Genomic DNA, 14715 nt, shown 5'->3' with positions numbered 1-14715 from the left:
CAATGTCTCACATTTTCAAGAAAATTTCCAAAAGGCTATTTTTACAGGGACCAGTTCAGTTGTGAAGTGCTTTTGAGGGGTCAATACAAACCCCTATAAATCACCCAATTTTAAAACTGCACCCCTCAAAGTATTCAAAACAGAATTTAGAAAGGGTATAAACCCTTTAGGCATTTCACAAGAATTAAAGCAAATTAGGGGTCAAATCTACAAATTTCATTTCTTTTGCAGAAATTAAGTTTTAGTCTGTCTTTTCTGTAACACAGACGGTTTTACCAGAGTAACACAACTCAATATTTATCACCCAGATTCAGCAGTTTTTAGAAATATCCCACATGTGGCCCTAGTGTGCTAAGGGATTGAAACACAGGCCTCAGAAACAAAGGAGCACCTAGTGGATTTTGGGGCCTCCTTTTTATTAATTATATTTTAGGCACCATGTCCGGTGGAAACACCCCCAAAAACACAGCATTTAGAAAACTACACCCCTTAAGGAATTTATCAAGGGGTATAGTGAGAATTTTTACCCCACAATGTTTTTTGCTGAATTTGGTGGAATGAGGATGTGAAAATGAAATCTAATTTTTTCCAATATAACATGGAAATGTTAAATTTTTACAAGGCATAAAGAAGAAAAGACACCCCAACATTTGATAAGCAATTTCTACCGATTACGGCAATACCCCATATGTGGTAATAGACTGCTGTTTGGACACATGACAGGGCTCAAAATTGAAGGAGCACCATTTGGTTTTTGGAGCTCACGTTTTGCTGCAATGGTTTTCAGGTGCAATGTCGCATTTGCAAAGTCCCTGAGGGACCAAATCAGTGGAAACACCCCATTTGGGACTCTACACCCATCAAGGAATTTATCGAGGGATATAGTGAGCATTTTGACCCCACAGGTTTTTTTTTGCTGACTTCTGTGGAATTAGGCCGTGAAAATAAAAATCTAAGTTTTTTTCTAATAAAATTTCGTTTTAGCTCAGATTTTTCAATTTTTACAATAAAGGCGAAACAACACCCCAAAATTTGTAAAGCAACCTCTTCTGAGTACAGCAATACCCCATATGTGGTAATAAACTGCTGTTTCAACCCACAGCAGGCCTTAGGAGGGAAAGAACACCATTTGGCTTTTGGAGCTCAAATGTTGCTGGAATGATTTGAGGTGTCATGTCACATTTGCAAAGCTCCTGCGGGACCAAATCATTGGAACCCCCCCCCCCCAAAGTGACCCCAGTTGGGAAACTACACTTCTGAAGGAATTTATTGAGAGATATAGTGAGCATTTTGACCACACATGTTTTTTGCTGAATTTAGTGGAATTAGGCCATTAAATTGATAAACCACATTTTTTCAGATAAAACGTGGACATTATAAATTTTTACAAGGAATATAGGAGAAAAAGCAACCAAACGTTTGAAAAGCAATTTCTCCCGATGACGGCAATACCCCATATGTGGTCATAAACTGCTGTTTGGACACGTGCCAAGGTTCAGAATGGAAGGAGCACCATTTGGAGATCAAATTTAGATGAATGGATTTCGGGTGCCATGTCACATTTGCAAATTGCCTACGGCGCCAAAAAACAGTAGGAACTCCCCCCAAAAGTGAACCTATTTGGTAAACTACACCCCTTAAGGAATCTATCTACGGGTATAGTGAACGTTTAGACCCCACTGGTATTTTGCAAAATTTATTGGAATTAGGTTGTAAAAATGAATAACATTTTTTCCACTAAAAAGTCGATTTTTTTCATTCTCTGAGGTCAAATAGTAAAACAAACCCCCAAGTATTGACCCCTATTTTGGAAACTACTCCCCTTATGGCATTTTAAGGTGTGTAGTGAGCATTTTGCCCCCACAAGTGTTATTTCATTAGTAATTAATATGCAGCGATGGTGCAAAGTGAGAATTGCAATTTTTCGCTGAAATGCCATTTTATAGTGCATGATATGTTGTGTCCAGTTTGTGTCAACAAAGACACACACCTCGTAAACTAAGCGGGTTATCTTGGGTATGGCAATGCCATGTATGTGGACGTAAATGGCTGTTTGGGCACACTGTAGGGTTCAGAAGGGAGCGCCATTTGGGTTTTGGAGCACAGATTTTTCTTGGAAGTTGTTAGGTTTGGGGTTTATTGGTATTTCAGCTTATAATGTGTGGTCATAAGTAAGCTGTGCGGTGTACATCAGGGCATAATAAAAGGGTATAATAATGGGGTAAATAAATCATATTTTACAGATATGTGGCCAGTGTCACTCTGATAAATGGTGCCCAATCTCATCCGCTTCTTGACACTGCACATTTTGCATCGCCATTTTCTTAGAGCCATAACATTTTTAATTTTTCGCAAACGGAGCTGCATGAGGGCTTATTTCTTGAGGGACAACCTTTAGTTTTCATTGGTACAGTTTTGGGGTGCATGCAATGTTTTTTTATCACTTTTTATTCCATTATTGGCAAGCAAGGTGACCAAGAACCAGCAATTATGACAATGTTTTCTATTCTTTTTTTTATACAGTGTTCACCTCGGGCTATAAATGAAATTTTTACTTAATTCTGCAGGTCGATACAATTACGGCGATATCAAATTTATATAGGTTTTTTTTTTGTTTCGCAGCGTTTGCACAATAAAATTATTTATTTTTTGTCACCATATTCTGAGAGCCATAACTTTTGTATTTTTCTGTCAAGAAAGCTGTGCAAGGGCTGTTTTTTTTTTGCGGGACAGGTTGTAGTTTTTATTGCTACTGCTTTGGGATACATGCAACTCTTTGATCACTTTTTATTCTATGTTTTGGAAGGGGTGGTGACCAAAAGATAGTGATTCTGATTGCTTTTTATTTATATTTTTTGCGGTGTTCACCATGCGGGGAAAATAACATTATATTTTTATAGTTTACAGACGCGGTGATGCCAAATAGGTGTACTTTTTTAACGTTATCATTTTTTTCCTATAATAAAATACTTATTATAGGTAAAAAGGAGGTTATTGTTTTTGTTAACTTGAAACTTTTATTTTTACTCTTTTACTCGACTTCTTATTAACTTTTTTTTTTGTCCCACTAGGTGACTTGAAGGCCTGCACCTCTGATCTTTACACACATAGTGCAATGCATTAGAGCGACCAGTCACTCACTGACAGCAAGCCTATTGGGTCCCGTCTTTGGGCAGGGACTAATAGGCTATCGTGCCATTGTTAGGCCTCCGGTTGCCATAGCAACAATCAGCATCCTCATGATCACATCGGGTTGATGCCGATCGCTACAAACCACTAGGATACCGCGATCACTTTTGATCACGGCATCTAAGGGGTTAATGGCAGGGATTGGAGCTAGCTCCGTTCCCTGAAGTTACAGCAAGGAGTCAACTGCAGTATGCAGCTGACACCAGCGGCTGATGCTGCAGGCTCAGCCTGCAACCCCAGCGGCTGATGTTGCAGGCTCAGCCTGCATCATCTTCTTTCTCGGGACGGAAGCCTTTTAGGCCCTGCCCCTGAGCAGGATCTAGCAGGCTTCCATACTTGGCAGACAGGAGGACATTGTTAGGCCTCCGGTCTGCCAAAGAAGTCATAGTAACCCCACAATTGCATTGCAGGGTTTCCGATCTGCCTGTAAACACCATAGGATGCAGCGATCGTTCTTGAGCGCTGCATCTAAGGGCTTAATCGGCCGGATCGGATCTTGATAGCGATAAGCGATCACTGCTTTAAAACTTTGTCTGAAGACATAGTAGCCTGTTAACGCAATGACATAATAGTACGTCAGTTTGCGTTAGCAGATCAACGTTGGTGACAAAATAGTACTTCACATAGCGTTAAAGGGTTAAGGGTGGACACATCTGCATGTGCCATCTGATTGTTACATTTAGTTGTTTTTCCCTACTACAGGGGTGAGAATATGAGCAGTTACATGTATAATTACCCCTTGAAATTTATCATACCATTAACTGACACCATGACTCAGATTTTTATCGGCACCAGTATTGCAAAGAATTTTGGTCTCTTCAGTTTGAGTTTGTGAAGATCAGTGCAAGGACAAAGGCATAAGTGGCATGTATAAACTATGCATATATTGAACTTTTATTTTAAGGAACTTCTATGCATCTCAGGCTCTGCTTGGGTCATATTTTTAGCAACAAACATGGATTTTTATGCATTTTTTATGAAACCTTACGCTTGAAGGTGCCCATGAGTGTAAAGTGCTGGGTGTCATTTTCACAGTGTGCCGGGTGTCTACTTTAGAAAACGTATGGGTATGCTTTTTAATCCAATATTTGCATTTGTCAAATATGTGAAAATTGACATGGCAGTGAAAGGGTTAAAAGGTTAAAGCTAATAATTTTCCACAACTTGAAATATAAAATGGTTGCAAGTTTGCTTTGAGACATTATCAAATGAATGCATTTTGCTCGATTTTACATTTTAGTTCGACCCCTTAACGACGACGTATAGTCTTTTTACGTTGGCCATTAGGGGTAGTTCTTCTGAAGTGCTGACGTTTGACGTCGCTGCTTCAGAAGAAGTTTTCCCGCATCGGGCGGTGTGCTTCTGAAGCTGGACTGTTAATAACAGCCTCAGGCTTTAGGGAATTGATCGGAGGTCACTAGCAGTGGTATCCGATCATATTTAACCCCTCAGATGTGGCGCTCAATAGCGATTGCCGCATCTAAGTGGTTTTACAGGGAGGGGGCTCCCTCTCTCACCCCACCGGCATCCTGCAATAAAATCGCGGGCTGCAGATGTTCTCACTTTCTGACAAAGGCTTCCAGGTCTGCCTCTAGTTATAGCCTGTTAGGCCATGCCAGAGGCATCGCTTAACAGATGCCTGTCAGATTTACACTGACTTTCATAACACTTATAAAAGTGATCAAAAAATCGCACAGTGAAGTTCCCTAGTGGGACTAAAAAAAAAAAGTAAAAGAAAAGTTTTATAAAGTTTGTAATAAAAAAACATCCCAAGTAAAAAAAATAATAATAAAACCCAACCTTTTGACTTTACAAAATACTTTATTATGAAAAAGATAAAAGTTACACATATTTGGTATTGTAAGGACCCCAACTATAAAAAGATTGCATTATTTAACCCGCACAGTGAACGACGTAAAAAAATAAAAACCAAATGTCAGAATTGCTGTTTTCTGTTTATTCTGCCTTCAAAAAAAATTTAAAAAAGTGATCAAAAAGTCACATGTACTCTAAAATTATACCAAGTAAAACTACAATTCATCTCCCGAAAAAAACAGCCCTCACACAACTGCATGGGTGGAAAAATTAAAAAAGTTATGGTTCTTCAAATATGGAGACAAAAAACAAATAATTTAGAAAAATAAAGTGCTTACTGTGTAAAAATAGTTAAACATAAAAAAAACCCTATATAAATTTAGTATCACCACAATCGTAACGACCCGCTGAATAAAGATAATATGTTATTTATACCACAAGGTAGTAAACTGCGTAAATTTAAGACACAAAAAAGTGGTGCATTTTCCGTTATTTTTCCTATTAACCCACCCAAAAAGTTAATACAAGTTAAGCACTAAATTATATGAAGCCCAAAAGGATGCTATTAAAAAATACAACTTGTCCTGCAAAAAACAAGTCCTTATACAGCTATGTCGATGCCAAAATAAAAAAAGTTATAGCTCTTTCAATGTGACGATGGAAAAAGGTAAAAAATTACTTGGTCATTATAGTTTTAAATACCTTCGGTATTAAGGGGTTAGAGAGCAGAAGCATGTCACTGTCACAGACATGCAGTAATAGGGGACATCTGGATGTGGTGAAATGCTATTTCACTGCACTGTACAAACTGTCATGCCCATGGCCGCGGCCCGTCAGGTTCACACACCTCCTGATGCCTGCAGCTATGGATCTGTGAGCACCAGTCCCCATCTCCTCCTCAGGAGATGCCAGCGCTCACTTCCGCTTCTCCCAGCCGGGTTCCATAGGGTGCGCATGGACGCTCGTGCCCGCTCTTAAAAATTAGCCCATGAGCACCCTGGACTCTAAGAGGGGCCCAGCCCCTTCCTGCCTTGCCTGAGCCTTGTTGTCGCTATCCTAGTATGTCTATGCAAATGGCCTCCTAAGTGTTTTCCAGTTCCCAGTGTTCCCCATTCCTGCTACCTGTATCCCGTGCTATCCTGGTCAAGTGCCGTGTTGAGCTGAAGTCATGCTGTGCTGTGTACCACGCCTGCCCAGCTACACCTCGCCTGGCGCCTGTCTGCTGCTTAGTCAGCCGAGCCTGTCTGAGCTACCACAGGTACACTATACGAACTATAGACTGTGACCTGTTGGCCAGCTGCCATACTGTCAAGGCGGTACGGCCCAGTGGGTCCACATACCCAACGTGACACAAACATTCCATTAAGTTTTCACTTTTCACAGAAGTGTCTGAAATCAATGTAAGCAGGTCTGTACTCCTCGACGTGGCAAAGATGTGGCTAAAATTAAGTCCAGATATAGCAGAGTTCTTCCTCTGCAGATTTTGTTGCAGATTTTGCCTCAGATTTCTTGTATCAAAATAGGCATACAGTACCAAGGGTGTGAAAAACAGAAGCATGCTCTGACATGGAGCTTTGAAAATTGTGTGGATTTTCAGTGCAGAATACGTACTGAAAATCTGCAACATCTGAACATAACCCAAAGGTCTGTCATTGCATCTCCATCAACCGAAATAACTCAAAGCCGCTCTTGACAGCATAGGTCATAAAATTTAACCCCTTGAGTACCCAGCTCATTTTGGCCTTGAGGACCAGACCCATTTTTTCAAATCTGACATGTGTCACTTTATGTGGTAATAACTCTGGAATGCTTTTACCTATCCAATTGATTCTGAGATTGTTTTCTCGTGACATATTGGACTTTAGGTTAGTGAAAAACTTTGGTCGATAAATTCATTGCTTATTTGTGAAAAACACCAAAATTTAGAGAAAATATGAAGAAATTATGATAGTAATACCACACAAAATAGTTACTATTTCACATTCCCCATATGTCTACTTTATGTTTGCATCGTTTTTTGAACATCCTTTTATTTTTCTACAACGTTACAAGGCTTAGAACTTTAGCAGCAATTTCTCACATTTTCAAGAAAATTTAAAAAGGCTATTTTTACAGGGGCCAGTTCAGTTCTGAAGGGGTTTTGAGGGCCCTATATAATAGAAACGCCCATAAAACACCCCATTTTGAAAACTGCACCCCTCAAAGTATTCAAAACAGCATTCAGAAAGTGTTTCAACCCTTTAGGCGTCTTACAGGAATTGAAGGAAAGTAGAGCTGAAATTTTCAAATTTCATTTTTTTTTACAAAATTCATTTGTAATACATTTGCTTCTGTACCACAGAAAGTTTTACCGGAGAAACGCATCTCAATATTTATTGCCCAGATTCTGCAGTTTTTAGAAATATCCCACATGTGGCCCTAGTGTGATAATCCAGTAAAAAGGAAAAAAGGTCGGAGAAATCCAAGGGCGCAGCCGTATAAGGATGAGATACTTTAGACGAGACGAGACCCTTTATTGTTTTGTTCCTGGGCGCTCATGTCAGTAGGGGGACCACCAGTGGTTAATGTTGGATTTGCAAACGGTGTCTGTGACATCAGTCCAGTACTAAGAGTTCCCATTCACCCAACACCGTACAGACTTTTTCCAGGCTGATTTGCAGGGCCCAGTGCGCTGCTCTCTCTCCCCTCAGCTTCTCAGCTATTCACGTAGAAATTTCGAATTTTTGCAAGGAATAAAGGACAAAAAGCACCCCAACATTTGTAAAGCAATTTCTCCCGATTACGGCAATACCCCATATGTGGTAATAAACTGTTGTTTGGACCCACAGCAGGGCTCAGAAGGGAAGGAACGCCATTTGGATTTTGGAGTGCTGATTTTACTGGAATGGTTTTCAGTGCCGTGTCATGTTTGCAATGCCCTGGAGGGACCTAAACAGTGGAAACCCCCCAAAAGTGACCCCATTTTGGAAACTATACCCCTCAAGGAATTTTTCTAGTGGTATAGTTAGCATTTTGACCACACAGGTTTTTCCGCTGCATTTATTGGAATTAGTCTGTGAAGATGAAAATATACTTTTTTTCTAAAAAAACATAGAATTTTCTCATTTTTACAAGGAAAAAAGGAGAAAAAGCACCCCAACATTTGTAAAGCAATTTCTCCTGATTACGGAAATACCCCATATGTGGTCATAAACTTTTGCTCAGAAGGGAAGGAGCACCATTTGGATTTTGGAGCGCAGATTTTGCTGGAATGGTTTTCAGGCGCCATGTTGCATTTGAAGAGCCCCTGAGGTATTAGTACAGTGGAAACCACCAAGAAGTGACCCCATTTTGGAAACTACACCCATTGAGGATTTTGTTTTAGGGGTGTAGTGAGCATTTGGACTCCACAGATGTTTCATAGAAGTCATAAACATTGGGCAGTGAAAATGAAAAATTGCATTTTTTCCAATAAAAAGTTGATTAAGCCCCAAACTTTTCATTTATACAAGGGGCAATAGGAGAAAGAGCACTGCTCAATTTGTTACCCATTTTCTCTTACAGCAATACCCCATATGTGGCTGTAAACTGCTATATGGCCACATGGCAAGGGTCAGAAAGGAGGGAGCACCATTTGGTTTTTGATCACAGATTCTGCTGGAATATTTTTCAGGCATCATATTGTGTTTTCAGAGCCCATGAGGTACCAATATAGAGGAAACTCCCAAGATGTGACCCAATTAAGAAAACGACACCGCTCAAGGTATTCATCTAGGGGTATAGTGAGAAATTTTACTTTTCAGATTAGGAATTAAAACAAAATTGGTAGAATTTTATTTTTTATTTATTTTACAAACGCGTGAGTTTGATGACACATTTTGGGGATGTATCAAGCACCAATGAGAAAAAAAAAGAACTCACAATTCATTCATTTGTTTTTCCTGTATTCATTGATACCCTATATAGGACCTTTTTGTATTGAGGCACACGGTGAGGCCCGGAAGTGAAGGTGTACCATGAGGCTCTTCAAGGCCTAGTTTTTGCTTAAGTGATTTTGGGCCACCATGGTGGTATTCATCTAGGGGTATAATGATTTTTTTGTTTTGTTTTATATATCCAATTGGTGCACAAGTGGACAATTTTTAAATGAAGGTGACATAAAATTTAAGATGAAGTTTATATGGACATCCTGAAAATGGCATGAAAAAAATTAGTAGTCCACTGAAGAATGGTAAATTCTGAAACATTCTTTCATGCAAAGCCCTGGTTTGGAGGGGCAAGTGCTGCATTGATATATCGTATCCTTTCGGATACCCCTCTTCGCGCACACGCGACATCGTTTTTGTGGATGGCTCTTTTTTTCCGTTGGGGGGACTTCACTGGGGAAGTGCTGGCCAGGGACAATTCTATTTGCCTCACTTCCTGAAGCCCTGCTACTCGCTCCTTCCTCTTGGTCTTTAAAAATTAATTTTTTAATTACTTTTTCAAGGTACTCGAGGTACCTAGAACGATTGCCAGCACTTCGGTACAAAATAAAAGAATTGAGGAGGGCCATTTCAATTAAATATACGGACAGTTTTTTGTACCATACTTTCGTCTTTCACATGGCACAGTATGGCTTCATTAGTTGATCTCCCAAATCCACCCCTCCCATATGCTTGTTGTAGGCCTGTATGCATACAGGCTTTGAAACAGTGGTGCTTGTTCCACGCACTGAAACTGGGTTTGTGGTGTTGCCATGTATTGTGGAGAGCATGAGGACCTCTTTTTTGTCCCTGAATTTTACCAGGAGCACATTTTCATCATATCGTGCCCTGGTTTCGCCAACTGACAGTTTCTCAGCAAGAAAAGGCTTTGGGAGGTATTTTAGATTCCTGCGAGCAGTGCCACAGGCCATTGTTTTCCTTTCAACAAGGCACTTAAAAAGCGGAACGCTAGTGTAGAAGTTGTCGAGGTATAGGTGGTACCCGTTATCCATCAGAGGATGCAGCAGGTCCCACACTATTTTACCGTTTGTGCCAAGAACTGGGGGGCACTCTGGGGGACTAATCGGTTTGCCTTTCCCCTCGTACACACGAAAGGAGTGTGTGTATCCAGCTCTCGGACAGTTTATATATTTTTATGCCATATCTGGCTCTTTTGTTTGGCAAATATTGTCGGAAATGAAGCCGTCCTTTGAAATGGACTAAAGATTCGTCAATGGCTATGTTTTTTTCAGGAACATAAACTTCTGCAAAAACCAAATTAAAATATGTGATGATGGGCCTAATTTTGAACAGCCTATCAAAATTTGGATGATCCGGGGGGGGGGGGGGGGGGGGGCACTGCTCATTGTCAGCAAAGTGTAAAAACTTTAAAAGGGCCTCAAAACGTTTTTGCGGCATCACAGCACGGAATACAGGTGTATCATACAAAATATCTGTGGACCAATATGATTTGATGGTTGGCTTTTTTACAAGGCCCGTGTGGAGCAAGAGCCCCCAGAAGGTTGCAATTTCATTTGCATTGGTTGGATGCCAAGCTTGGGTTCTGGCATAATGGGATGTCGGATTTTTGCCTAAGAATTGTTGTGAATATAAATTTGTTTGCACAACCATTAGGTCAACTAAAGTATCCGAAAAAAAACATTTAAAAAAAATCTATTTCCTGAAAGTCAGTTGGATTTATTTTTATGCCAGGGGCAGAGGTAAACGCAGGAATTTCAGGTGTGTAAGAGGTAGGCGGTAGCCATATGGGGTCACTGGTGCTGGGGTCACTGGTGCCGGGGTCACTTGTGCTGGGCTCATTCGGATCACTAGCCCTGCTTCGTTTCTGAGGGGGTTCTTCATCATCAGTGGAGGAGGATAACACAAACTCAGATCCACCCTCACTGGCGCTTTCTGTATCTGAACATAAAATGGCATATGCCTCCTCCACGCTAAATAGACGAGACATTATGGGTGTGTAATAACACTGCACTAATCCTGACGTGCAAAACTAAATTCCGGAACAGTATTGGCAAGGAAACTGTGACGTGCAAAAGTAGCACACAAAATTACTACTAAATTACTAAAACTTTTTTTGTATTTTTTTTTTTTTTATGAAGATAAAATGTAGAACCCCACAAAACTACTACTCAAATATATGGTAGTAGTGGGCGAGGTTGAACTAGTGCTGATTGGCACTAAAGGGTGGGCAGTAAACGGTGCTGGTGGACGATAAAAGGTGCTGGTAGGATCTATAGCAGAACTAAAGGCTAGGCAGTAAAGGATGGGCAGTAAAGAGGGCTGATGGGCACTAAAGGGGGCTAATATACTGATGGGCACTAAAGAAAAGTATTATATAGGTTTGATTGTTACTAGGGAGGACTGATGGGCACTATCAAGAGCAGCAAAGGGGGCTGGTGGGCACTAAAGATTGCTGGTGGGCACTAAAATGGCTGGTGGGCACTAAAGATGGCTGGTGGGCACTAGAGAGGGCTGCTGGGCCCTAAAGTGCACTAAAGAATATTATTAGTTATATTCTGAGGGACGATGGGCACTATAAAGGGCAGATGGGCACTAAAAACGCTGTTTTTCCACTGTATTTCTGTCACTCTCCGATCTCCTCACAGTTCTCACAGAAATGAGGAGATCAGAGACGCTAACAGAAGCTTTCTCCGGTTTCCTACGTCATAGATAACTGTGATTGGTCAGTCTCTAAAGACTGACCAATCACAGCAATCGCCGACATCGGGGCATGCAGATCTGTCCCCAGCCCGGCAACAGAGGCGGTCAACTATCACTGACAGCTGCCGCCATGTCGCTATCACTATGTGATTTCACATAGTGACAGTTTGATCCTTCGCCGTAATAGTACGGCGAAGGTACGCTGGAATAAGCGGCCAGCGACGTACTATTACGGCGAAGGTACGCAAGGGGTTAAATGCTTTATTCAGTAACAGAATTTTAAATGATCTTCTTAGGAAAGACTCCTGTCAAAAATTAAAAATCAGGCAGCAACTCCTTTTTAACTTTTATGACCGGTCAATCAGACACGTCATTAAAGAAAGCTAGATGTGATGATCTGATTTCTGTGACCCTCCCCAGAGTTGCCAGAAATGAGTGGTTCCAAATCCCAGCATTGGTCTGGAAAACATACAGTTGGTTTCATGCCCCATCCCACTCCATAGAGATTAATAGTAGCATTGAAAACAGCAGAGAGCATTCACTCAAATGTTTTAATTGCTCCTGGTCATTGCACAAACTCCTTAAGCATATACAATGTAAATTCTGAGATCAGCCAACTATTTCAAAGCAATGTGTTGTACAGAGGAATATAAATAATAATACTATTTAATTAGTAAACTACTTTAGATACAAAATACAATACCTTGGTACTCTAATTATATCCTCATGTGACCATGGCACGTGTAATCTGTAAATAGTAGATTTCATTTCTGCAAAACAGTAATGATCCATTAGTAACGCTTATTCGCCAAGAAAAGGAAACCATGTAAACCATATTAGAGAAATTTGTAGTTACTTTACATATTTAGAATAAATCAAAACACATACTAGTACTGTATACTTTTATGCACACAAATATATCATGTAATTCCTTTAATCCCTTTAGGACGCAGCCTGTTTTGGCCACGTGGACAGAGCCAATTTTTTTCAAATCTGACATGTGATACTTTATGTGTTAATAACTTTTGAATGCTTTTACCTATTCAAGTGATACAGTTTGTTTTCTTGTGACATATTGTACTTTATGTTATTGAAAAAATTTGGTCGATTAAGTCAATATTTATTTGTGAAAAACACCAAAATTTTGAGAAAATTAGCAAAATTTTTTATTTTTCTGAATTTTAACGTATGTGCTTGTAAAACAGATCGTAATACCACAGAAAATAGTTCCTAGTTTACATTTACCATATGTCTACTTTATGAACGTCCTTTTTTTCTAGGACGTTACAAGGCTTAGAACTTTAGCAGCAATTTCTCACATTTTCAAAAAAAATTAAAAAAAAAGCTATTTTTTCAGGGACCACTTCAGTTCTGAAGTGGCTTGGAGGGCCTTATATATTAGAAAGTCCCCATACATCACCCTATTTAAAAAAAAATTGTACCCCACAAAGTATTCAAAACAGCATTCAGAAAGTTTCTTAACCCCTTAGTGACCACTAATACGCCTTTTCACGTCGGTCACTAAGGGGCCTTAGGCTAGGCTGACGCCTTTTAATGTTCGCCTAGTCTAAGTCCTGCACGGGTCTCCCGTGCAGGCTGGAGCCGGGGCTCTGCTGTCTGATGACAGCTGAGCTCCTGCTCCAACGCCCCCGCGATCGAAGTTTACTTCGATCGCGGCCGTTTAACCCGTTAAATGCCGCCGTCAATAGCGACCGCGGCATTTAACTTTGTTTACAAAGGGAGTGAGCTCCCTCTGTCACCCATCGGCGGCCCGCGAATGCAATCGCGGGTCTCCGATGGGGTGTCATGGCAGCCAGGGGCTTGATAAAAACCCTGAGGTCTGCCCTGGACATATGCCTGTTAAGACGTGCCGGATTTACACTGACAGGCAATAATGCTCTGGTATACTAAGTATACCAGAGCATTATATCAGCGATCTGAAGATCGCACAGTAAAGTCGCCTAGTGGGACTAATGAAATAAATAATAAATGTGAAATAAAGATTAATCATAAAAGTTACAGTAAAAAAAAAAAAAAAATTTATTTTTTTTACATAAAAAGTGGTTTTATTTAGTAAAAGTGTAAAAAATAAATAAAAAGTACACATATATAGTATCGCCGCGACCGTAATGACTCCATTAATAAAGTTAATATGTCAGTTAAACCGCAAGATGAACACCACAAAAAAAAAAACGCAAAAAAACAATGGTGAAATTGCTATTTTTTTCCATTGCCCCCCAAAAAAGTCATAATAAAATTGAATCAATAAGTCCCATGCACCCCAAAACAGTACCAATCAAAACTACGTCTCGTCCCGCAGAACACAAGCCCAAAAAATCACTACATTGATGGAAAAATAAAAAAATCACGGCTCTTTGAAAGCGACGATGCAAAAACAAATAATTTTAGTTCAAAAAAGTTTTTATTGTGCAAAAGTCGTAAAACATAAAAAACCTCTACACATGTGGTATCGCCGTAATCGTACCGACCCATAGAATAAGGGTAATATTTTATTTACGTCGCATAGTGAACGGCGTCAATTTAAAAACGCATAGAACAATGGCGGAATTTCAGGTTTTTTTTATAATCCCCCCAAAAATAGTAAGTAAAAGTTAATAAAAAAATTATATGTACCCAAAAATGGTGCTATTAAAAAGTACAACTAATCCCGCAAAAAACAAGTCCTCATACAACTATGTAGACGAAAAAATAAAAACGTTATAGCTCTTTGAATGCGACTATAGAAAAACGAATAAAATAGCTTGGTCATTAGGGCCTAAAATGGGCTGGTCACTAAGGGGTTAAACCTTTAGGCGTTTCACAGAGAATAAAGCAAAGTAGAGGTGAAATTTACACATTTCATTTTTTGGAAAATAAATATCAACATTTTTGTCCACTAAAATATTTTTTTTTTTTTACATTTTCACAAGGGATAAAAGGTGAAAAAGCACCCCAACATTTGTAAAGCAATTTCTCCCGAGTAGAAAAATACCCTAAATTTGGTCGTAAATGTTATTTTTTGTCTTTAGAAACAATTAACACTTTCCATGACTGATCCTTTATTTGCTCTTTCATTTTACTTTTT

General features: G+C 39.8%; 1 protein-coding gene across 4 annotated transcripts in view; it reads right to left on the bottom strand.

Moving 5' to 3' along the window:
• Positions 1 to 14715, bottom strand: part of PGAP1 (post-GPI attachment to proteins inositol deacylase 1) — a 734955-nt gene that overhangs the window by 263638 nt on the left and 456602 nt on the right. For all 4 annotated transcript variants that reach the window (XM_075830035.1, XM_075830037.1, XM_075830034.1 and 1 more), the window contains one exon: positions 12334 to 12400. In XM_075830035.1, coding sequence (XP_075686150.1) covers positions 12334 to 12400 — 67 coding nt within the window. The remainder of the gene's footprint in view (positions 1 to 12333; positions 12401 to 14715) is intronic.

This window comes from Rhinoderma darwinii, chromosome 6 (genome assembly GCF_050947455.1).
Source record: "Rhinoderma darwinii isolate aRhiDar2 chromosome 6, aRhiDar2.hap1, whole genome shotgun sequence".
Classification (NCBI taxonomy): Eukaryota; Metazoa; Chordata; class Amphibia; order Anura; family Rhinodermatidae; genus Rhinoderma; species Rhinoderma darwinii.
Note: the sequence above shows the minus strand (reverse complement) of the source record. Positions and strands in the feature narration are given on the sequence as shown.